A 25,181-nucleotide genomic window follows, 5' to 3' on the forward strand; every position below is an offset into this window, starting at 1 on the left:
GTTCATTTCGGTGTGTCAAAGGGCTCATGCCCTCCCCAGTCATATCCAAGGTCTCATCAGTTGTGCATATCCCAGAACAAAGACAGAAAGGTCCCATTTGGGCTTCCAGGACGAACACTGTGATGAGCTGTTAGAGCATAGGGCTTATTAGACGACCTATTAATGCTGTCCCTGTGCCCCATCCTGGCCCTTCCGGGAGTCAGCCACTCTGTCTCATTTTATGTGTGCTTTTTCTTTGTTTGGGCTTTCATGTAATTGCCTTTTACAATTGGCTGCTAATTTATATAACTTAGCTCGTCCCCCCCCCCACCCTACCCCCACAAACTACCAAAAATTGGTTATAGCACCCTGAAATTAGCCAGACTAAATAGTAAAGAATGATAAAGGAAGTCACATTAAAAACTGTGAGAGGGACCATGCAGATCAGATTCCTGGAGAGTCCTGGGCCATGAGAGGTGACACAGAGATGTCAGGATGAAGGGCTGGAATGGAGCTTAGCGTGCGTGAGGCCCTAGGTTTGAGCTCAAGCACCACAAACAAGTAAGCAATCAATAAAAAAAATGACAAGGGTTCTCATAGTTTGGAGGCATGTGGCAAGGCCAGGGCTGTGAGAACTGAGCTGCAAGGACAGATGACAGCACTAGTGGACATATCTGATCTGAAATATCTATATATTTCTGTGTCAAAATATTTAGAAGCAGGGCTGGAGAGATGGCTCAGTGGTTATGGGCACCAACTGCTCTTCCAGAGGTCCTGAGTTTAATTCTCAGCAACTACATGGTGGCTCACAACCGCCTATCATGTGATCTGATGTGCTCTGTATACATAATAAATAGACAGATCTTAAAAAAAAAAAGAAAGAAAGAAAGAAAGAAAAGAAAAGAAAAAAAGGGGGGGGGCTGGAGAGATGGCTCAGAGGTTAAGAACACTGGCTACTCTTCCAAAGGTCCTGAGTTCAATTCCCAGCAACCACATGGTGGCTCACAACCACCTATAATGAGATCTTCTGGTCTGCATGTGTACATGCAGGCAAAACACTGTATACATAATAAATAAATTAATTTAAAAAATATTTAGAAGCAATCTAATATCCATAACCTAGAGAGTCTGCTGGGACCTTACCCAGTTCCTCTCGTGTCCCACGGGGAGGGTGCTTCCTCAGTTTGAAATAGTGTAACCCACAGAGAAGACCAATTGGCATTTACCAAAGTATTAACCACAATACTCCATTCTGAAGCAGACTGCAAGCAGCTTAGTAAGAGAAAAATTAATGCCATTAATGCCAACCAAACCCAAATTATTTAGGGGAAGATGGCCGACTTGTGTTACAGTCAGATACAGTTAGGAATCTGATAAAAAAATATATATACCAAAATGTAACTGGATGATTTACTAATATTATTTTTGATGTCTAGATAATGAATACAAATAAATTTTTGAAAAATTACCACAAGCTATACAAATAAATGTTCCTTTTAGAAAATCACGGCCTGGCTTCAGTTTCACCTCCAGGCCCACCTCTGGTAACCATGTCCTAATAATTTGGCAGTATTCCATCTTGAAATCTTATTTTATCTTACTTAGTTTCCTTTTACAGCGCTGGAGATCCACCACAGGGCCTTGTGTATACTTCAGGGTTCCAACGCAGAACACCTCTTGACATCTTAGATTTCAGAGGCCCTGATTGCATCTTGCCCTTTGCTCTGGTATTCGCTGTCTGTTGTGGTGGCCTGGCTTCTCCTCCCTTTAGCTCTGCGAGGACCATAGGCTGGTGCTCTGGGAACTGCCTGCTGGCTCTTCTCTCCTGCCTGAAAACTGAGAAAAATAGAATTGACCTCACAAAGGATGGGTTCCCAGTAAGTAGAGCTGCATGTGGCTAACAGAGAAGCTGGGTTTGCCTAGTTGGTAATGGCCGGGTCAAAGGGAACAGGTGCACTGTTGTAAGGCAGGCCCTCGGGTGCACAAGCAGTTCTATCATGCACAGCTGGGCCACTGGCCTGCCTAGTGTGCTTTTGTTTTTTCCTGTTACTTCTATTTATTTTCCTTAAAAGCCTCACTAACCTGCTGAAGTCTTGGATGAAAAAAGAATGTTCAGGCTGGTGAGATGGCTCAGCAGCTGCAGCCCCCACCAAAACTGTGTTCGGTTTGTAGGACCCACATGATGGTAGAAGAAAAACAACTACTGTAAGTTGTCCTCTGCTATCCACTCACTGATAAAGAACCACAATGTACACACACACACACACACACACACACACACACACACACACACACACACTAAAAGAAAGTTTCAGAATGTTCCAAGAGAACGGTTCACTGAAGTGCATGAGACGCTGAGCACTTGTTGTCAGGGGTAGTGTGTGTGACCCAGCTGGCAAACAGGAGGGACAGAACCTGTGACAAATTCTGAAGGGGACAAGAAGTGGAAGCTGCAAGGTACTTTGAAGATTCGGTCTGGAGAGAATTGTCGACGTCATGCGAATACCATGGTGTCTCCAAGTGGAAGTGCAGGGCCGAGATATCCCAAGTCTCCTGAAATCCCCCGAGAAGGCCTTCGCTGGGACTGCACAGATGTGCATTTTTCTACAGTCTAGGTGACACTGAAGGACAGGCCTCGGGCTTGGAGCTCAAGTGATTGGACCACAGGCCAAGCTTCTCACAGGCGAGCCACAAACTCTGACTTAGGTTCATCCCAACGTTGTCCACAAGGAGAAGGAATTGTTTTGTGAGTGGAAGTTTCTTGTTATGCAGCCGATAGTCTTGGGGGAAGGGGTGGAGTCCAGCGCATGCTTAGCATTCATGAGGCCTTGGATTTAAGTCCTAGCCCTGGGGGAAACAAACCATCTCTCAGGTGATAAGTAATGTGACATCAGCTCTCTTTCCCAGAAAAACCTTCATGAGTAAAAAAAAATGTATTTTGGATAAAAAGTTATTTGTACAAAAGTTAACTTTCCAGAGCTATGTCCAAAATTACTCAGATTAGCCAGGTTTAAATAATTAGTATGCCAAAAGGTCTATTATGGAGTGCCGTGTCTGGCTTTTCTGAGTTGTGTTTGCTGTCTAGAACACAACCAAAGAGCAAGCAGAAGTCAGATATATCTGTTTCCAGTCATTTAAAAATCTCCTTACTTTTGGCTTATTTGTTTACGTTTGTAAGTTATTTTCCCAAATATGTGTAAAAGAGAGGTTTGATTTTTTTCAATTGTTTGTTTGTTTAGGTTTTTTTTAGAGACATGGTTTCTCTGTGTAATAGTCCTGGCTATCCTGGACTCACTTTTGTAGACCAGGCTAGCCTCAAACTCACAGTGATCCCCCTGCCTGTGCCTCTTGAGTGTTTAGATTAAAGGTGTGTGCCACCATGCCCAGAGAGAAGTTAGATTTTTTTTTTCCAAGACAGGGTTTCTCTTTATAGCCTTGGCTGTCCTAGACTCACTTTGTAGACCAGGCTGGCCTTGAACTCACAGCGATCTGCCTGCCTCTGCCTCCCAAGTGCTACAATGAGACACATTAGGATCGTCCGATGACTGAAGTCTTTAAGCAGGTCTTCAGAATGAGTACTTTCCTCCTTAGTTTCAAATGTTAAAGTTCTATTACTTCAGCTGGACAAATATAAAGACCCTGTAACACCCGTTTTTCAAAAGATTAGTAGTAAAAGGAATAACTATTCATATACATGTCATGAATGCATACATGCACACATATCTTTGTATTAGACATAGTATTCAAATACGTAAATAAAATGGCCACAGATTTTGTTAATTCTGTCTATGGATGCAAGATGACAAGGAAAATATATGAAGATAATTGTCAACACACAGTATAATTTTTAATAAGATAAAGCCCAAAGTTCACATCTTTATATTTCTAAGATGTAAGAAAGAACTTGTAAAAGGAAAAAAGATTGAGGTTAAGACTCCTTAGGTGATTATCATTCCCTGTTTAATAGTCAATCACTTAAGTCAAATGGGAATTTGACTTTACAAACGGGAATTTTAAAAAACAATTTTTTACTTATCTGTTGAAAAATTGTCATTATTTGTATAATGCATATGTATGTGTTTTATCATTTCCATCCACCATTATCCTTCCAACTTCATGTCTTCCCTTATAAAATTAATAAATCCCTAAGTCTAGAAGGTGCTTCCCATATACACATGAGTGTGGAGCCATGTGCTGGGCCGTGGGTACACATGAGTGTGGAGCCATGTGCTGGGCCGTGGGTACACATGAGTGTATAGCCATACGCTGGGCCATGGGTACATACCAGTAGCCATGCTCCCAAAGGAGAGTGACTCTCCCTTTCTCAGCAACTATAAACTGCCTAGCTCTCTTCCTCCTTCACGCTGGAATTCTGACTGGCTAGGTCCTGTGTTCTGAATTCAACACAAACAATAGAACTGATATCAGCATAACGTATCACATCAGACAGGACTTTCAGGAACAAATAAGGAAAAGCCTTGTTTGTTTTTGAGGCAGGGTTTCTCTGTGTAATTCTGGCTGTCCTGGAACTCTATAAATCAAGCTGGCCTGGAACTCACAGAGATCCACCTGCTTCTAAGGTACAGACTTGTAAAAACCAACACTTTGTGGTTTATTTCCCCCCCCCAACAGCAATAAATATGAAATATCAGGGAAAAGGTCCTATAAATAAGAAGTAATAATAAGAAAAATATTCACACTCTGTGTCAAAAACTTTAAACAGGTGGGAAACAATTTTATAAATACTAATGTAAGTATGTTATCCTATTAGGTTAATGTTATTCTTCCTATAGTAAATGCCAATGTACTGATTTTAGCATGATGATTCTGCTTACCTTTCTTTTATTTAGTCATTTGTTTTGGTGAGGGGGGAGGGGGAGGGGGAGGGCAAGGATTCAACCCAGCACCTTGAATATACTGGGCAAGTGTAACACTTCAGCCTAGATTCTGATATTTTTTAGGAAGAGAAAATTGCATAATAGAAATTAAAATGTGAAAACTAATGGAGATATTATAAAAGAAGAGATTTTATGGCAAATAATAAGTTCTTGGTCCAGCTTTTATTTTAAACTCGGTATTGAAAAAGAGATAGCTAATAAACCAATAAAGAAGTCTCATATAAAACTCATATGTAAATTGCAGTTTAAGATACAATGAAGGTAAAATATTGAGTTAATGTGGAAAGGACAAACTAACCAATACATGGCTGTGAGATCTTTGTCAATTTAATAATAACATTATGTTTTATATAAAAATACAAACACAAGAAAAGGTTGGAGGATAATTGTTTAATTTTCTTTGGGGAGTATGTTTTTAAGCATCTTACTAGAAAGGAAACAAACTGAAAAACAATTTAATGGGAGGGAATATTTATAACACAGAAAATGACACCTATCATACTTAAAATGCTATAAAAATGCTACAGAAAGATCAAGCCATCTGATAGAAAAATAGGCAAAAGAAAGGAAATAAAATTGGAAACATGCCATTAGAAGGACATGCTCAACTTCACTAGTCATCAAAAACATGCAAATTTAAGTGAATTACCACTCTTAGCTATCTGGTCCTGAAAATTTTCAGTGGCATCAAACACATCATGTCACTGGGAGATGTAGCTGAAGCTTGAACTCAGTCCCGCTTTCAACCAAAAATGCTCTGAAACTTGGTTTCCTGAGATATGAGTTGTTCAAGCTGTTTGCTTTGGGTGGAAATGCACACCACAAGTACCTTACTTGAAGGGAGTTGGCAGAATTTAGCCTGGCATGCTTTTGGGTCAGAAGCCCAGCATATGGCAAGCATACCACAATTATTTGTTAACTTCATGCAGGTTTATTCTGTAAATGACAAGGCAGGTTCACTGTAAGATAGACATGGGTTGGGTTTTATTCTTGGCACTGCCCTTTATTTGCTGAGTAACCTTTAAACAGTGATTTAACTTTTCTATGTTCAAACTTTCTTATCTAGAAATGAGGATACTTCCTAGTTCTTAGGGCTTGAGGAACACTGAGACAATATGTTCAGTGTTCCATCCAATGGCTGCCACGTTCTCAGTGCTCAATACAGAGTCATTTTTTTCCTTTCCCATATGATTTTCTTGCAAAGCTAAGAGAAAAAATTCATTTCCTTAGAAAGCCATACCCAGTTCTTTTTAACCTTCTCTTTCTTTTTCATCTGAACCCCTTGATATTTAAATCTAGCCTTCCTAGATCTGCCCTTAGGCTCTTCTTTCTTATGTTGTGAACATAGTGCATTAGAACCTTCTAAATGAAGTTGGTGTTCATTACTATATCAATCCTTTGATAAATCTGCCATTTGAGAGTTAAACTAAATGACCCAAAAGAAACATTCAAACCCCTAGAGACTGGTACCCATAAATGGGAGTCTCTGTAGATATAATGAAGTTAAGATGAGATCACATTAGGTTCCCAGAGACCCTAAAACCAGTATGAATAGTGCCCTTGTTTATACAAAGAGGGAAATTTAAACATACAAAAATAACACCTCATGATGTCAAAGGCAAAGAATGGGGTCATATGCTTAACAAGCCAAGTGAACCAAGGTTACCAGCAAAACACAAATGCTAGGAAAAAACTAGGAGATGCCCTTAGCGCCTACAGGGAGACTGCTTCTGTACTCTGTAGCACCTTAATTTTGGACTTCTAGTCCATATTTTCCTGTTTTAACTCAGCAACGTTTGTTACAGCAGTTCTATGAGATTAATCTTCTCCCCATAAAAGGTCATTTGACTTTAATTTTCGAGTTGTTAAGTAGATAATTAACTACTTTGGACCTGAAGTGTTCCCCACATGTTCCTGTGTTTGGACATTTGCTCTCCAGCATTAGAAGGGAAGGCTTAGCTGGGCGATGAGGGTCTCTGGGAGGTGTATCTAAAGGCTATACTCAGTCTTCCTTCTGCTCCAAACCCTCTGACACCTGGTCTCCTGAGACATGAGTTGCTGTAGCCCTGAACTTCACTGTGCCTTTGCTTTCAGGATAGACTAGATTCCTTCAAACCCCAAGCCCAAATGAAACACTCCCCTACCCCCACCCCCACCTTCCCACCCCACCCCTTAGGTTGCTTCATTGGGTATTTGGTCACAGTGAAAAGTATCTAATACAGATAGAGACAATACCATGTTTGGGATAAATTATGGGTGAATCCATAATTAGATTAAATAGAATATTGATTTTTGTCCACTTCAAGCCATATCTAGAAAATGAGAATGCAGAAACATCTGTCTTTGGAAGGCCACCTACCATGTGGGAAGTCTAAAGGCCATGAGACTCCTATCCTGTTAGGAAGCCCAGGAGAGCCATACGGAGAGGCTTCATGTAGAGAGGGGCACCCATCCTTGGCAAAAACAGAAGAGAGTGAGTTTCTTGACTCTCTACTTTGGAAAGGGGTTCAAAGAACACAACAGACTAGGAGACAACAAATGGGAAATACCTGTGGTAGGTGGTCTTGTCTGAAGAGTGGCTTTGTTGACCCTTTCTTTATCAAAGGTCCCCTGGACCTGGAGCCTCCTGAAACAGCACTTGCATTTTTTTTAAAAAACAAATTACTTTTCTACAAATCAATTCAAGTATGCTAAGGGAGGTGCAGGTATTCTAGATGATTCTCATTAGAATATAAAATATCACGTGAAAGCATTAGAGAGACAGGGCAACGAAGGCAGGTTCTGCCTGCTCTGTGGCACTGAGTGGCAAAGAAACATAAAGAGGAGTCAAGCCATCTTTCTATGAAAACATTATTTGTTTTCAAATAATTTTATGATTCTTTCATCTGTCACACACCCTCTAAACATTAAGAAGACATCATAATGTTACTGGGGAGCAGAGGGTTCCCTTTGCAATTTTGTGGCCTTGTAATAAATGAACTCAAGAATGGATCTGAAAGATAATTTTATTGGAGTTTGGCTAGAAAAAGCCAACAGGACCATCTATCTGGAGATCTTTGCAGGTGCCGAGAGAAAGGAGAGGTTAAGAAAAGGAGAAAACATGTTTTCTTGGATAGAGATCAGGAGGGCAGGTGGGCCCAGCAAAAGAAGTCTAAAAGCAGCCACATTTCTGGGATGGGGAGAGGGACAGGGAGGGGGAGGGGGAGGGGGAAGGGGACGGGGAGGGGGAGGGAGAGGGAGTGGAAGAGGGGGAGGGGGAGGGGGAGGGAGAGTGGATCCTTAAATGACTCTGCTCGACCTCTCCTTCTAGAAAGTAACATCAGTGGTCATGAATACCAGCTAAGATGATCTTTTGTAATCAAGCACAGTGGAAGCAATGGCCATGGCAGTTGTTTTGGCTCAGAGACAGTGCTGTGCAACACCACTTTAATAAAAGAAAGCCGATTTCAATAGATTAAAAATACCTGTACACATACTGTTAAGCCAGGGGGCTTTGTAAATTCCTAGATACACCTTATAGAAAGCACAAGGCACTACATAGAGTGATCTACCATGGCTGTGCTTTTGGATAAGAAGCAGATACATAATAAAACACGACTAAATTTGTGGTTACAGCATTCACAAAACTCATTTACGGAAGCCCTGTTAAAACTATAATGCTGGGGTTAAAGGAACCTAGAAGAGGATGACACACAGCTTCTTCTTTTTCCTTGTCTGTGCATGTAACTGTCTCTGGATATTAAAGACAATACCCAGGGTGCCAAAGGCCTTGGTGGGACAGAAACAGAAACAGTTAGGCATGGGGTAAAAAGAGTCTCTTTGCTAGAGAAAAACAGGCTTGGGGATGCTAGGCGGAAGGAATAGGCATTAAGACCCAGCCTAGCCACCCTCCCGCCTCCTGATAAGGCAGACTGATTTCTCTTCACCTCCAGTTGTTATAGCACGCCACCACCACAGGCAGCTTGTCTAGTCCCTATACCTCTATCATTTGGCCCCCCAGTTGGCATCTGCATTTTTCCAAGTTTTCCTTGGGCTGCTGCAAATTCACATGAGCTTTCCAATGCCAGCCGTCTCAACATGTCAGCGCCCTTCAATAGGTGGATGGGGTTGGAGGCACATGTCTAGGAAAACTCTTAAGTCCCTTATAGAAGTGAGGAAATACATAATGTAAAACGATGCATCAAAATTAAAATTTCAAAAGTGGATCAACAGACAAAACCCCAAAACCTAGCATTGAGGTCTGATATAAAAATGTACTAAACTTACCACTGGCATACAACCCATGCTAGAGTTTTCTCTGGGCCTCCCATTTTCACTATCCTATTAGCCATCCAAGAAGGTAAAAAGCTAAAAGAAAGGAGAAAAGACAAAACAAAACTGAGAGTGAAGGCCGAGCGGTACCAGGAAGTTTAATAGGTGCTGCCATTTTAGTTCATGCCCTGCGGTAGGTACATTAACAAAGATGGTAGTGAGCTCATATGGTCAGCTGTTGGGAGCCATGAGAGAGGAGTAGCCAGACACCTTTAGCACTCATGGAAGGTGGCCCACCATTCAGCACAAGCACAATGGGCATGCCTCAGAGAGGCACAGCCCTGAGGACTTCATGCCGTTGTAGAGGTTCCCTCCACTTGCTTCCCTGGAGGTCATGACATCCCTCATAATTTGTGAGTTTTATGAGAACTCTAAGGGGGTTTTCAGGCCCTCACTGGGCAGTGTCATTGGCACTTACAATAATAGTGATCGATCTTTTTCAAGCATTGTTATGATTTAATTAAAAAAATTGTTAGTGAGTAGGTATGTGCTTTGAGAATTTAAAGTATCAATGAGTATTTTCTATATAAAATTTTAGATTTAAGATTCCTTTAAGATTTTTAAAAATAAGATTACTTTTTATAAATAATAAAATGATTGATCCTTCCTTTATAACCACAAACTGCAGCCTGGCAGTAAGAGAAAATGGCCGAGAAAAATATCTTGCTTGCTTATACTTTGTTAATTTAGACATGAATGTATGTGAGTTACTGGGAATAATGTGTTTTTTCACCTATAATACGTAAAATGTTTACTCATGGGTATTGGGGAACTCACTGTAATCATTCACTTAAATACAATGCAACCACATTATAATTTTTATATTACTTGAAAGATTTTGCTGGGATATATAAGCCTTGGGAAATAAAGTTGTTGGAGCTCTGGCTCATCCACCAAATGTATATGTATGTATGTATGTATGTATGTATGTATGTATGTTATGTATGATGAATGTATGTATGTATGTATGTTATGTATGATGAATGTATCTATGTATGTAAAGTTGTTGGAGCCTTAATTCATCCACTAAGTGTGTGTGTATGTATGTATCTGTGTATGTGTGTAAAAATGTACGAATTTTCCCCCCAAATAAGAGCCTATTTGACCTAAAAAGAAGATTCCTGTGTCTGTGTGTTCTGCCGACATCACATATTCTCCTTCAAATACTGACATGTCAAAGCTAGACTTTGACAGTCAAAACTATCTTGATGATATCACTAATCAAGATGAAGGCTAAGTCACATGCTAGGTCACATGTTCTGTCTCATCCTCATGTTGACATAACTTGGCGTCATTTTCTTTCTTTAATTTTACAGAAAGTGGGTAACTGTCCACATTTAATCTGTGAGATACATGGTCCCTACAGAGGCTTATGCCTTGTGGAAGATGGGTTCATTTATCATGAAATGAAGCTTATTTTACCATAAGTTAAAAGCAACTCTGTTGCTTTGTAGCCGTCTTGGGTTGATGATCTCAAGATGAAATGTCTAAGTTACTCTTCTGGTTTTCTTTTTATGACTCCAAAACTTTTCTAGAACCCATTAACCCAAATGACAATACTTGTTCAAGAACTTTCAGTAATACCCCATAGACTCAACTTTTGGACACTGCCTTCTCAGTGTTCAACAACTAAGATCTGCAGGGAGGGGCCAACCATTGACATGACCATGTTACAGGACTAAAAGTGTTCAACAAAACAAAACTAACTCCCTCTCTCCCCCCCCCCCCTTCTCTCTCCCCTTAGAGAGTTCCCAAGAGTTAATCTTGTTCTCTATGAAGACAGAGATATGAAACAGTTCATGTCATATGGGCAGTGGTGTACTGATGATCCAGCAGTTGACTGGAGACCTCCTAAAGTGAACCATCCCAACCTTAGGAGGTATAACTTGTTTCTTTGTTATATGTTCTTTCCTGTACTATTGTTGTGTAAGATCCCTATGGGCCCTTCCTAATACAGTAGCTGGTGTCTAAAAGGGGTGGTGTTGTGGAAGTTTTGGTTTATATGTAAGCTTGTTTTTGTTTTAATCCCAGGTGTGGGATATGGGGGCTGCTCCAGGTTGTCCACAGCTGATAACTGACTTCTGACAGGGCATATGATGTTTGTCAGCTGTGAACTACCTCTTGCATGTGATGGAGTGGTCTGTCAGTGGGGATAAAAGCCAAACCCAAAGAGAGACTGGGGGCCTTGAGAAAGAAGTCTGCTGGTGCTTCCCTCTGCTGCTCTTGACTGTTGTTGATGCAATGTGACAAGAGGAAGTTGGAGTTATCCTGAAATGAGGACTGGACTTGCCCCAAAGAACCTGGTGACTCTGAACATCAGGAAGTAGCTAAGGAAAACTACGATCCCTCTCTCCACTAACCTTCTTTCTCTCCTATCTGATATTGGGGTGCTAGAGGGACTTGGGATAGAGTAAGGAGAAAGAGATTTAAAGAGCCCAAAATAAAAATAGTTGTATAAAAATACACCAACAAGGTAGAATAAAGGAAATAGAGAGAGACTGTAAGGCCTGGATAAAGGTTTAGACAAAATGACATGGGTGGAGATCCATAATGGCTTAGTTTAGATGACAGCTATTGGATATCTGAGGAACCATAGTAAACAATAAACATGATGTTATGTAACTCATTATATAGCCAGTTATTGCAAGATTCTACTTCTGTGTGTCTTCTTTATAAGTGTCCTTGAGACCTTTCCCCGGGAATGAATAAAGCATCTGCATCCTACATCTGCCTGTGCTCCACAAGTCATTTTTTAATTTCCAAGTACCTTCAACCCTCCTTGCCTGGACCCAGAACTTGGACCTGTCTTATGGTTACTTGTCAGTAACTCCCTTTAGAAATGACCTGCTCAGAGGTTCATAAGACCGTTACCTCAAGAGAGCAGGAGGTTTTTTAATCAGGGAAATCCAATGGGCTTTTGTAATAAGGAGAAACTTCTGTTTTACAATCACAAGCAAACACCCTGAAACTAAAAGGTGGAGGGAAATATTGCACATCTGAAGATAATATACACCCTAGGGGTCCTTCCCTTTATGTGACTGCTTGCAGACTACCACTACTAAACCCATTTACTTTTGCAGTTTCTTTTCCCCCTATCTCCATTTTTGGGTGCTGGCAAAAATCATCAACCTGCTTGCCCTGACTCTAAGAAACCTCCTGGGTAGGTAGCTGCTCTGCCTCCCATTGCTTAGCTATCCTGCCTCCTTACCTTCAATCTTAGAAAGCATGACTTTATTGCACCCTCTCCTCCATCGTCTTCCTGGTAGCTGCCAACATTTTCGGCTTGTTTGCCTTGTGATTTTTTTTCTGTCAAATTCCAATAATACTATTCTCAAGTCCCCTCTTGAGTCTGATTGTCAGTTCTTTTATGTAGAAGACTAAGGACCCAGCAGAGGAACCCTGTGCTCCCTGGTAATGATGCTAAGGTGATGGGGACCATCGGCCATATGGCCAATGTTCAGCCATCTTGTCTAAGTCTGCACCTTTAAGTCTCTGTCTTTCCCAGAGCTTGCCTTTCACCAGAAACTAGCTGATCCTGTTGTGAGTCATCAGTTAGACTAAAGCTAGATGAAGACAAAGCAAGATGCCCTGTGTGGCAGGACATTATGACCCTGCCTGGAATTCCCTGTGTTTTGAGAAAAGCCTGTAGCTGGGTTGCTATAGCAGTATGCTTCCCTGCCTTCTGACTATAAAAGCTGCTGCCTGACTAATAAAGATTGAGAGTTTGATCAATCAGACTTGCTCTCCTTCCTTGTGTCTTGCATTTCTCAACAGGTGACCACCCTCCTGAGTTTTAGTCAAACCCCGCAGGTCGGGTCATTAAGCTAAGGATGTTTACTGTCACTAGGGAGAGGGGCTCACCAGGCAGAGACATCTCATGGATTACGTCCTTGTGGCTAGGGATGTACCAGTTCTATACCCACATCATTCACTGACAAGGAGAATGGAGTTATCCTGATGACTGTAGTCTCATTGCCATTCACATCCTCATTCATCTTTCCCTGAGTCTTTGCAAAATACCTTTTCTTTGGAGTCAAGGTGCAGCGACTGGCACAGTGATCATTTGCTACCAAGGTCACCTTGCCAAAACTACAGTTGACATTGATTTGGTCACCACTATCTCAGCTGATGCCAATGGCTGAAGGTTATGTCCCTACCAGTGTTAACTGTTTTTTAGTAAAGTTTCCAGAGAATCATTTGCTTTTCCACAGCTCATATGTGTTATGAGAATTTGAGTTAAGTCACCCTAAAGGTGTGTCTAAGGATTATGCCATGATTCTATCTACTGTCATCTCAAAGTGAGTCATTTCACTAAGAATTATGACACAATGAAGGCACAACTTGGCACTTTTTTTTTTTTGGTCCTAAAATGAATTCCCAAAAGCATGACTCCCAGAAGTTGAAAGGAACTCTCTAGCCTGGAGGAATGAGTCATTAAAAGACAAAACGAAACAAAAAGACAAAAACACAGTCGAGGGACTGGTATCCTTTTCTGGCCTCTGGAGGATCCTGCACATATGTGGAACATATAAACTCAGGAAGGCACACTAAACAAATATTCCAATGAAAGAATTATATTGGTGCCCCTGATTTGATCACTTCCCCTTAGTAAGGAGACACACAGAGGAAGGGGAAGCTATTCAGATGAGACCTGATAGGGTGTGGTCATATGGTGGAGGAGGAGGTCTCTTTCTGTCAGAGGAGGGGAATAGGGCAGAAGTGGGAGGGATAGAGGGTAGAAACAGGAAGATACAAGTGAGGGGATAACAATCAGGATTTAATCTGAATAAATTAAAAAAATTAAAAATAATTAGGATCGAAGCTTTCCTTACTGTTCATCCCAGGAAGTCTATCAGATTCTGGAGTGCACAGGATTCAAACCATTTCCCTTATAATCCTAGCTGTGGATCAAGAGCCATTTCAATACCTTCATTGGGCATCAAATACAAGAAGGAAGAGTCGAAGTCATTACCTGGTGCAGTGGACCATAACTGAAAGAACTTGAGGTTTATGATAGCATCTTGAACATGTTAGTACAAACTGGTGAGGTCTCCCTGATAGGAGTGGACTCAGCATTTAAAATGAGACCAATATCTTTACCTTGAGGCAGTTCTGACATATTATAGGACCAGACTAGTAGCCAGGTGCTGGCAAGTTTCCACAAGACAGTCTAGGGTGCTTTATTACCTCATCCAATTTAAAGAACAATGTATTACTTCATTTCTAGTGTTTTATATTATTGGATATCCACTTTTATTGGTCAGGCCTTTAATTAATGGCACAAAGGGAGGCATGGACATGAATATACACTTTCAAATTCTGCAAGAAGAATGTTGAAAATAGCAGCCAAAAAAATAAAAAATAAAATAAAATAAAAAAATAAAAAGACTTAACACATCATATGGTTTTCTCCTCTGGGTTTTCTACCATGGATGGAAAAATGAAGAAGGCTGAGCTTTGCCAGAGCAGATTCAAACTGAACAGTGCAGCAATGATTCCAAGGTGCTGCTCATGTGTTTCTATGCTTTGAGGGACTGAGATGATCAGAATGGAAATATTTCCCAAATTATTTTACCTTGAAAATTATTGATTTAAAAAAATGAATTTAGGTCTACAACACATGCCTTTCAGATATACAGAGGCCTATGGTCTGGATCCTGTACTTTCAATACCCATTTGCCTGAAGTTAGAGATCTACCCAATGAAAAGCTATGAATGATCATGAAAGATAAATAAAGGTCTTCAATTGTTTCAAACACCCCACATTAACACATGCAGGTGTGGCATGTGTTAGAAGTCCAAGCAGCTTGGGAGGCTGAGTCAGGAGGATCTCTTGTATTCAAGAGTTTAAGACAAGCTTGGGCAACATAAGGAGATCCCATCTCAAGAAATGAAGATGAATTTTAAAACAAAAGCAGTATGGAAAAACTTCCTGTAATTGTGTGAGTCCACTAGTAGACTGGTATAATCCTAAATCAAAAAGATGAAATCTTAGAAAGTCCCTAAGAATTTCAGGCTTAGCTCACTGTCTTCCAGTTCTGCTTGTAACCTGATGCTGCTATGATCTCTATGGATAATTGATATAATATCATTTTTATTTGAGTAGAAGGGCAGGTTTTTGTTGTCTCATGCCCAGAAGGCACTCATCTTAGGTGATTTTTATCTCAAAATCTAGTGCTTATATCCTGCTTCTTGCCCAACTAGAAAACTGGTATAAATCATCAAGGGGAGGGAAGGTAAATGAAAATGATATCTGCTTCTCCCTTGTAGGCTTTCTCTTGCTCTAATTCTTCTGTCTCAGTGAACCTCACACACCATATGACCATTTCATTGCCCCTTTAGTCACAGTTAAGACAGTCAGGTATAGAGTTCAAATCTTTTGTACCACCATGCCAGCCAGGAATCAGAGCCTGACGTATAGACTGCCATAAATGTAGGTAGAAAGAGATTATATTAGTAAAGGACTCTCTAGCTAAAGATTAATTAGATCTTAATTAATTAGATTAATTAATTAAATAAATGGCTTATAGCTGACAGGACTTGCATAGTCCCAATAATGTCTGTCTGTACAATGCAGAGGCTGAGAGGTCAGCAGCTGTTCAGTCCACTAAGCTACAGGCCCCAGGAGTGCTCACCATCCTTTCCCTGGAGAAGGTGTACTCTGGCCACAGCAGCAGGCAATGGAGTAGACACACCCGCCAGTAAGGAGCAAAGCCAGGCAGGCAGCACAGGTTTTTCCACAGACTTCTTGTGCTTGGAAGATGTCACTCACTACAGAGGAGAGTCTTCTCTGCTAATCCTTCTTGGAAATGACCTCACAGATCTCAGTATCTTACTTGATCCAAATCCCATTGGTTGAAAAGATTAAACCATAAGAGGGATTTAATACAATAAATTCTGTCTTTAAAAAATCCTTGCAAGAAAACAGCTTGTCAGTTAAAAAAATGCAATTACTATAGTATCTAGTATTTCTACTCTGTGTGAAATCAATTTACTTTCACATAATAACTAACACACGAATGGTTGTAGCAGCTTCACTTATAACAGCCCCAATGTGAACACCGTCAAGAAATTCATTCAGTAGATGAATAGTTAAACAAACTGTGATATATCCATATGATAGATTACTCTACAATAAAAACAAATACATTATTATTGCATTCCCTTTTCTGGAGAAGATGTGAATAAAAATCTATTCATTCCAGATAAGGCAACAGAGCAAATGTTATTCTATTCAAGTCTAGCTTGGTAAACTAATAGGTTTCTTTAAGGGTACTTACAGAAGCATGGGTAAAAGTTTACCTACAGGAACATAGACAATTTACAGGCAGTTACATTACTGAAGAAAAGCCACCACCCCATTCCTGATGTATTTTGAGGTAGGTTTGAGATTGAGGTGCCTAGTAGTCCCTATTGAAGTCTTAAATATTCCAGGAAAACTTCACAATTTTTCATCTGCACCAGAGGACCGAATCTGGATTCTGGTATCTGCAAAAGATGGCAGTGGCACCACGGGGGAGCGGGGGGTGGGGATGGGACCCGGGACAAATACAAGGCAGATGCACTCACTAGCAAGAAGGGAAGGTGGTCAGGCAAAGTAGCACTGCTTTTTCCATGGAGTTCTTTAAATCTGGATATCTGGATGGTGCCTGGAAGGTGGCACAAACTAGGGGGAGGGATCTTCTCTCAATTAACCCTTCCGGGAAATACCCTAATAGTCCTGCCTAGAAGTAGGTCTTTTAGATGGATTCTAGATCCAATTAAGGTGACAAGATTAACCCCCAAAGCCCTGGGCAGTTGGATTAACAGAAAAAGGTACTCTCTGGCAAGCCTGAAAACCTAAGTTCAATCCCTGGGACTTACATGGTAGAAGGAAAGAACTGATTTCTATAACTTGTCCTCTGACCTCCACAGGAGCACTATGCATCCTCCTTCCTCTGAAAAAATAAATATATGTAACAACAACAACAACAAAAAGATTGACCATCACAAGCACTGTAGCTTTAATTTCATGGTCCATAATGCAAATTTGGTCAAGTGGATGGATGCAGAATAAATGGATACAGAAAATAGACTGGTTGCTACTTTGGGTCAGCTGGGCTGTACATAGGATGTTCTGTAATAGACCCTTTCTTTAATTACTAAATACCAATAGTGTAATTCCAATTGTTAGAGGGAAAAAAAGAGTCAAATGTCGTCTAGATTACTAAGCCTCCCAAAGTTGAGAATTCCTTTGCAACACCAGCACACTCTCCCTCTGGCTAATAGGATCTCAAGTTGTCCAGTTCCTATGCTCACTCCTCACATTCCCTAAGGCTACTGGGAAAATTATGACAGTGATGTCCACCAGCTGCCTTCCACACCCCCAAACCAAACCATCACCACCACGAACAACAAAATCCTCCCTTTCCCTCTGTCTGTAATGAGAAGTATCAAGTCCTTCTATTAATTCATAAGTGCTGGATGTCATTGCCTCAAAATAGAGTCTGTAAAAAAGGCAACTTGGTACAAGGCTATAGTTCATTTGGTAGAGTATTTGCCTAGTATACACAATGTCCTGGGTTCTATCCTCAGGACTACACAAGCATGGTGTAGTAGTCCACGCATGTAATTTGAGCATTCAGGACACAGAGGCAGGGGGATAGAAACTTAGTCACTTTTGGCTATGTAATGAGTTGCAGGCCAGCCCTGAGGTGCATGAGACCCTGTCTAAAACCAAAACCAACCAAAACCAAAAAATAAACCAAAACCCACAAAATAATACAAAACTTAAAAGAGTTATATAAAATGAAAAAAGGATACTTTTTTATTATTAATTATTTTATTTATTATTATTTTTAAAAATGTGTGGGCATGCACACGCCTTAGTGCACATGTTGGGCTCAGAGGACAGCCTGTTGGACTTTGCTCTTTCCTCTCACTGTGTGGGTCTGGGTGTTTGGATTCAGGATGGCAGTCGTGGTAGCAAGTGCCTTTACCTACAAAACCATCCTGCTGGCTGGGAAATAGGGCCTTTGATAAGGTAATGAAGATAAAATGGGGTCATTAGGGTAGTCTCTAATCAAATGTAAACAATGTCCTTCCAATAGGAAGTCGGCACACAAGCACAAGTCAAGGAAGCCGCCATGACAAGACGCAAGGTGACATTGTCACCCAAGGGAGGCAGGCTTCAGGAGACATCAACCCTTGATTCTGAACTTCCAGATTCTAGAACGGTAATAAAGAAAATAAAGTTTGGTTGTCTAAGCTACATAGTTTCTTTTTCCTCTTTTATAGTTTGTAAATATTTTCTTTACTATGTTGTGTACTTTCAGGTCCTAAAATTATTGGTTTTATTTATTTACTTCATAGTGTTGAAGAATAAAAACCCATTATGCAAGTGCTTTATCACTAAGCCATATCTTAGCACATGCAATACATAATTGATTTCTATGATTATTTTCCCCTATAGTTACATTTCTTCCTAGATAGGTGAATTCCTAGCACTCATTAGTATGATAGGAGGTGTCAGACCTACAGGACACATGGGATATACCTCTTCTAAGTATCCATTTTTGTCTACACATTTTGAAGTATTGAATTATTTATCTTTGCATTACAGCATATTTATGCAAAACCAAATCAATCTTCAAAGAGCATCTAGATAGTAGACATTTCTTGCTTTAATGGCTATATTTCCCCAGCTTCTGAGTCTCATTTTCCATATAGGATACAATAGAGAAGACAAAAATATTAAACCAGACAAGCCTATGTATAAAGTTTAGAATGCTTCTGAGGAGTCTGTGGATCCTGGTCATGGGACTACACGTTTGCACTACATCCTTCCTGCAAGTTCTATTGGGCCTTGTCCTGGTAGCTCAGCTTACAACTGAGATATTTACTGGAGAGACCAGCAGGGCAGCGGGGTGTGTGTGTGTGTGTGTTTCCTTCCGCTCACCCTCCGCTCTATGTCCAAGTCCTTTGCCAGCCTTTCTCTGTCAGTGTGCACATACAAAACAGAAGCAAATTAACACACAGCAACAACCCCACCTCATGAAATTTGTCACATACAGATTCACTGGCCTGTGCATTTTTGTCAGTTGTTTCCTTTTCAGGGCGGGTGGGGCCAGAAACTTTATTGCTAAAGCACTTCCTGTTCTTGAGGTAAATACTGTCCCTTGAATGGAATTACTGGGAACCTCCAAACTAGTTCCAACCCTTAAGAAACTGCCGGAAGACTCAGATAGACAGGTTAGTCCCCATATCTGTAGCCACACTTAGGAGCCTTGAAACTATGGTCCCCTCAAGAAATGTAAAACTGACTTCTCACAAAGACACTGCAGCAGGTTTCCAGAAAGTATTTAATGAAGTCGATGACCCCTGCCTTGTGGTGCCTGGATTTGGAATTCAGAGCATTTTCCTACCGAAAAGGTCAGCTCGTCATTCCTCCTGGCATCATGAGGCGATATCAGGATTCCTGGAGACAGGGGCCTAGCCAGGCAGGCCACATCCTCCGCCCTGTCGCAGCCCCGCATCCTTCCTCTTCCAGGAGCCCGGCACTCACAGGCCCCGCCCCGTAGGGGGCGTGGCTCTGCGAGGAGACCCCGGCGGGGGCGGGGCTTTCGGGGGCGCTGCTGACGCGTCGCTGCTGGAGTGAGTGACGCGGCGCCGGCCAGGCCTCTGCCCAGCTCCCGCCGCCCGCCCCAGCCCGGCCGGCCCGCCCCTCGCTCCACGCCCGGCCTCCCGCGCGCCCTGTCAGACTGTGGCGGCCGCTGCAGCTCGGTGAGGCGACTGGCGCGCGCACCCACGTCCCTGTCGGCCCGTAGTCCCGTTGCATTCCGCCTTCCTCTCACCAGCCCGCGGCGGCATGGCTCACGCGCCCGCTAGTTGTCCGAGCTCCGGGGGCTCCGGGGACAGCGAGATGAGCAAGCCCAGAAAGGTGGCTCTCATCACTGGCATCACGGGCCAGGTAAGTGCGAGGTGGGGACAAACGGCCTGTGGCCCGGGGGCACGTGGGCTGCCTCCCAGCCCGGGACCGCCGTGCCACCGGGAACTGTGCTCCGGGCGTCCCGGAAGGTGTGTGCGGCCGCGGGGTGGGACAGCTTCTGCTTGGGCGGCGTGGCTCTCTGCTGCACCTGGGGGTGTGAGCTTGTGCTATGCACAGGACCACACTGTCTCACTTGTCCCCTAGGTTACTGTGGCGTTTCTTCCCGGAGCCCAAAGACCTCTTGGAAGGAATTTTGCACTTTGCAGATCCTGGTGCCGGGGAGAAAAGGGGCCAACTGATCTGTCAGTTGTGTGTGTGGAGTCACTTTGCTCAACCTCGCTCACCTGCTGAGTTTGGGACCCCAGCGGCTGCTGCGTTTTGGTTACCCCCTTTCCAGAGTTCCAGATGCAAAAGTGATAATAGTAGTTACAAATTATTTTTATTCTTAATGATTACACACTTTAAAAAAAAGAAAAAAAGTCCTATATAAACTTGTGGGAGTAATGTTTTCACACATTTTGGAGCATAGCCTGACAGAGTGGTCCCAAAGTGAGACCAGCGTTTCTAATTCCAAAGGCATGAACTCTTTGGGTGAGGTAATGATGCTGTGCTGTCTTCCCCCTTCCCCTGCCCTCCCCTCCGAGACAGGGTTTCCCGGTGTAGCCTTGGCTGTCCTAGACTCACTCTGTAGACCAGGCTGGCCTCGAACTCACCTCTGTCTGCCTGCCTCTGCCTCCTGAGTGCTGGGATTAAAGGCGTGCACCACAACACCCAGCCCTCCTGTGCTGTCTTGAATGTTGGGACCCCAGGTCGTATTGTTATGCCCAGATTTCGAGAAACACCCCAAACAGACCACCCAAAAGCCGAGGTCCAAATGCAATGGTAAGGAAGTCTTGAATGCAGGTTCGAACCCAGGCCACCCCTCCAATGCACTGACACAGCAGATGCAGGGAAGCGGCCTCAAGTCTCAATTGAGAGTTTTTTTTTTTTTTAAATAGGTTTTAGACAAAGAAATGGGTTTTACAGTATATGATTGGGCAGTATATACATTTGGGCAGAAAAGCTGCAAGCAGAGAATTACAAGCCTTGGTGTTTCATGGTTGGATAATAGGTGTAGGGGCAAGTTGGCCTATAGAAAAGATTGGTTAAAGCAGTCACTGGAGCATTAGGAACTTTGGCCTGGCTTCTCCTAACTGCTTGTTGCTATGTGCCAGACCACCTGCTGGTCAGCTTGACCAGCAGAGAGTGTATTTGGACTTTCCCAAGGTGAGTTGATTTTGTTGCTAGGGAATATTTTTCTGTTTAGACTAGTTTGTGGTTTTTTTTGGAATCTGGGTTCAGGCCTTGGCTAGGTTTAACAACAAATGGAGTTTCTGTTTCAAAATGGAGTCTATGTGGTCCTTACAGCATGCTTAGTGTGGCTAATTTATCACAGCCATCTCATAGAGGTGTTGCCACAAGGTAGGGCCAACCACTGCCTGGTCAACTCATGCAGTGTGAGATTCAGCTGTGTTGGAGTAATGTCCTTATCGTTGGAGTGATGTGTTGGGTGTACCTCAGGACATCTGATGGTGGTTAGTGTAATCCTAAAGCGAAGACGGTAAAGTTGATAATATAGCTGATATGTACCACACCAGCATAGTTATCATACTGACTCATTAGTTTCCACAACGAAGTCCTTATTTCCACTTTTAGATGTGGAAATTGAGGCCTAGGAGTTTGAACAAGCTGAGGTCCAACAGGTAGGGAGTGTCTTGTTGGGACTGCAAGTGGTCTCAAAGTTCTCTTGCTTTACAAAAGGGCAGATACATAGTCCCCAAACATTAGATTATTTCAATTACTAGATACTGATTATTCTTTCAGTCATCACTGTATCTTGTGTAAGGTACTTACAATGGATAAACGCTTAGAAACTAGTAAGACAGGACGGTAGAAAAAGGATCCAAGGTCGAGGAAGAAAGCAGTCGGGGCTCCCTCCCAGGTGCTCTACCCATTGAATTCTCCCTCCCCGCTTTAATGCTAGAGAGCTCTTGGGGGTGATTTCTCTTTTCCCAAGTTCTCAGACTGATTATTAAGCTCAGGTATCAACTACATTCACATAATCTCTAAAGTAGACTTTTAATTAGTATCATCAAGAAATGTGTGTGCCGTATTAGTATGGCTTGTATCAATTTAAGTGGCCAGCATTTTCAATTAGTGCAGCTTAGAAGTGGAATCTTACTCAGTAGTTGAAAACTGTTGTTTGGTAGATACTTCATGGAAAGGAAGACTTGGAACTGCCCCCGACCCCCGACCCCCACCCCCACCCCCACTCCAAGCTAGAGTTCTCCTAAAGCACTATGTTCAACATACCACTTTCTGACTAGAAGTTTATGGCTTCTCACTTCATTTCAAACTCCATACACCTGCTTTGCTCTCAGGTTTGAAAATTAGATCCTTCTGAGCTCTACCGCCCGTCACTTACTTCCCTGACATACCTCCCTGTATTTTTTCCTAGCTTGCTTGCTTTGTGTTACCTAGGCTTCCTGGTGTACCTGCAACACAGTACCAAATCCTGTAGCTACCACAGCTGTTTGCTCATGAGCTGAATGTTCTTCTGTTCCTTTTGGTTTATTTTCTAGGCTGGTGACTCCCAACCTCAGTTTCAAGGACCCCCTCAAGGACTGTGGCTTTAAAGGGTCCGTGCCTTATTGTACATTTTCTTGATAATATCAGCCGGGAACTTTTTAGCTACCCATTCTATATGCTCTCACCCAAGGAATAGGAGTAGCCTGTATTTGGCTAGTCGGCTGGTACTAAGTGGCCAGGGAGGCTTGGAAGTCCTGTAGTTGTTTCTTCTGGAGGCTTTTGTACCTAATCAAGTAAGAGAGAGGAAGAAGGAGAGGAAGGGAGAAGGTGTTCTGGTGTTAAAACCTCAAAGTCCACCAACAGTGACACACTTGATAGGCTGTGGTCATGTTGTGGGGTCCCCTTCTGTCAGAGGTCTAGGGGAAGGGAATAGGGCAGAAAAAGGAAGGGAGAGTGGGAACAGGAAGATACAAGTGAGGGGATAACAACAGGGATGTAATCTGAATAAATAACAACAACAACAACAACAAAACAACAACAACAATAACAACAACAAAGAATATACCTCCAGATTTTCAAGTAGTGCCACTCCCTGGCAACTAAGCATATATATGAGCCTATGAGTCTGTTGTTACTCAGACCACCACAACCAGCGTCTTACCTGTACTTGTGGTCCTGAGTGACTTTCTTTGTGTCATAGAGTCCACAATATGCCTATCTAATGTGCTCCTGTATTTGTGTGGTTAGTATTGGGCCAGAGGTGCCTTTTTAGTAAGCTATGGTCCTGGCCCTTACCTATCCTTTGAAACAAGCTCTCCTAAATCTTTTTTATTAGGAAAAAAAAAAAGCCATCACTAGGTGTGTAGGCAAACCAACATTATTTGGCCATGATTCCTTGGCAGAAATAATATATAAGGAGTGAGGCATACTGTTTCCCTGTCAGTATTCTGGTTGCTTGGTAGGTAATTATTTGAGTGAAGGCTCAGGACAACAGTCATGAACTTTAGTAAAATGATTGTCAAGGACTAACACTTTGTCTCACATGACTCCAGATGGTACCTACTTTTAGAAACTCTCTTTGCTTGTCTCAAGAAATTTCTTTAAAAGACAGGGTTTTTACTCTGCAGTGCAGGCAGACCTGTAATTTACTATGTAGCCTACAGTGGTTTCAAATTCACAGCAGTCTTCCTGCCTCAGCGTCCTGAGTGCTGTGAGTACAAGCGTTTGCCTCATAGTTTGGTTTTAAAATGACTATAAATCTGAGAAGTGCTTCTTATGCTCATCGGGTGACTAGCTGGCACAGAAAGCTGCAGGAAGCTAGGCCAGGGAAGTGCAATACTGTGACTTCTGAAAGGCATGTTGAAGCGCCACCATTTTTCTTAGTTCTCTGTTGAGGCCTCTAAAGGTAAAGAAATAAAAATGGTAGCAGTGAGGAGCCTTTCACCACCTATAAACTATTTATTGGTGAAGTTTAAGAGCAGTAGCCAATAATGAGATCCACTGTTATTATTTTTGGAGTTGGTAGTCATATCCAGAAGTAGGATTGGCATGGCCAGTTCATGTGACTCCTAAAGGTAGTTAGTTATGGCCTGGGCTGCACCTTCAAAGTACGTTGTTGAAGGAAACTCACAGCTGGTGAGTGCTGTGAGTTCTGAGGGCATGAGTTCATGCCAGCACCCAGCGTGGGGGAAGGAAGAAGGTACTTGGTGTGACTTCATTATAAACTGTTCCTAGCCATCCTGCTTCCATTTGCATAATGGAGGGAGTGCTAGGCTCTCATGTGTTTGGCCTATTTACAGTTCTGTATTACTTCTTTCTCTTAAAGATCTCAGCACCAACTTAGAGTCCCCTCCATGATTACTTTATCTTTTCTTATATGAGTACAATAATGAGCATGTGTTGAGCACTTACTTTATGCCAGGCACTGTTCAAAGTGTTTGACATTTCGTTCAAAATGCGTTACTTGTTGAAGCAATAGGGCACTTAGAATGCATTTTCCTTATTAACCCTAAGGGGCACAGAGGTTATTTTGCAAAGTCATATTATTTCAAGTACAGATCTTGATAATTATATTTCCTACTAGGTTTTGAATTAGCATTAGTATATAAATTCTAAGGATAGATAACTTAAACTGTAAAATTATATACTCAATATAAATATTTTGAGTCTTTTTTTTTTTTTTATTAAATGAGATTGGATTTTATGTAGTCCAGGCTGGCCTCACACTCACCCTGTAGCCGTGGATGGCCTGGAATTCCCGATCCTCCTGCTTCTACTTCCACTCTTCTTTCCCAGTGCTGGGTTCCAGGCATGCATTGTACACCTGGTCCAAGTACTCTTATGGACTACGTTACAACATTCCCATCCTCCCAGACTTACAGCCAGACTAAATAAACCTGATCATTTATTGGATTATATGTCTCCATTTCTATTCGTGGGATCATTTATTGCACAGACAT

General features: G+C 42.1%; 1 protein-coding gene and 1 long non-coding RNA gene across 2 annotated transcripts in view; one reads left to right on the forward strand and one right to left on the reverse strand.

Moving 5' to 3' along the window:
• Positions 1-7,241: 7,241 nt before the first annotated feature.
• LOC311605598 lies at positions 7,242-9,384 on the reverse strand. The gene is made up of 3 exons (XR_014782023.1): positions 9,144-9,384; positions 7,427-7,514; positions 7,242-7,330 (listed from the first exon to the last, which is right to left on the reverse strand). It is a non-coding gene; the product is annotated as an uncharacterized lncRNA (long non-coding RNA).
• Positions 9,385-19,893: 10,509 nt separating this feature from the next.
• The window catches only part of GMDS (GDP-mannose 4,6-dehydratase), a 526,050-nt gene continuing 520,762 nt past the window's right edge, over positions 19,894-25,181 (forward strand). The window contains exon 1 of the mRNA XM_084796267.1: positions 19,894-20,136. Coding sequence (XP_084652393.1) covers positions 20,035-20,136 — 102 coding nt within the window. The 5' untranslated portion in view covers positions 19,894-20,034. The remainder of the gene's footprint in view (positions 20,137-25,181) is intronic.

The sequence above is a fragment of the Acomys minous genome (genome assembly GCF_964271855.1).
Source record: "Acomys minous genome assembly, chromosome: 9".
Lineage (NCBI taxonomy): Eukaryota > Metazoa > Chordata > Mammalia > Rodentia > Muridae > Acomys > Acomys minous.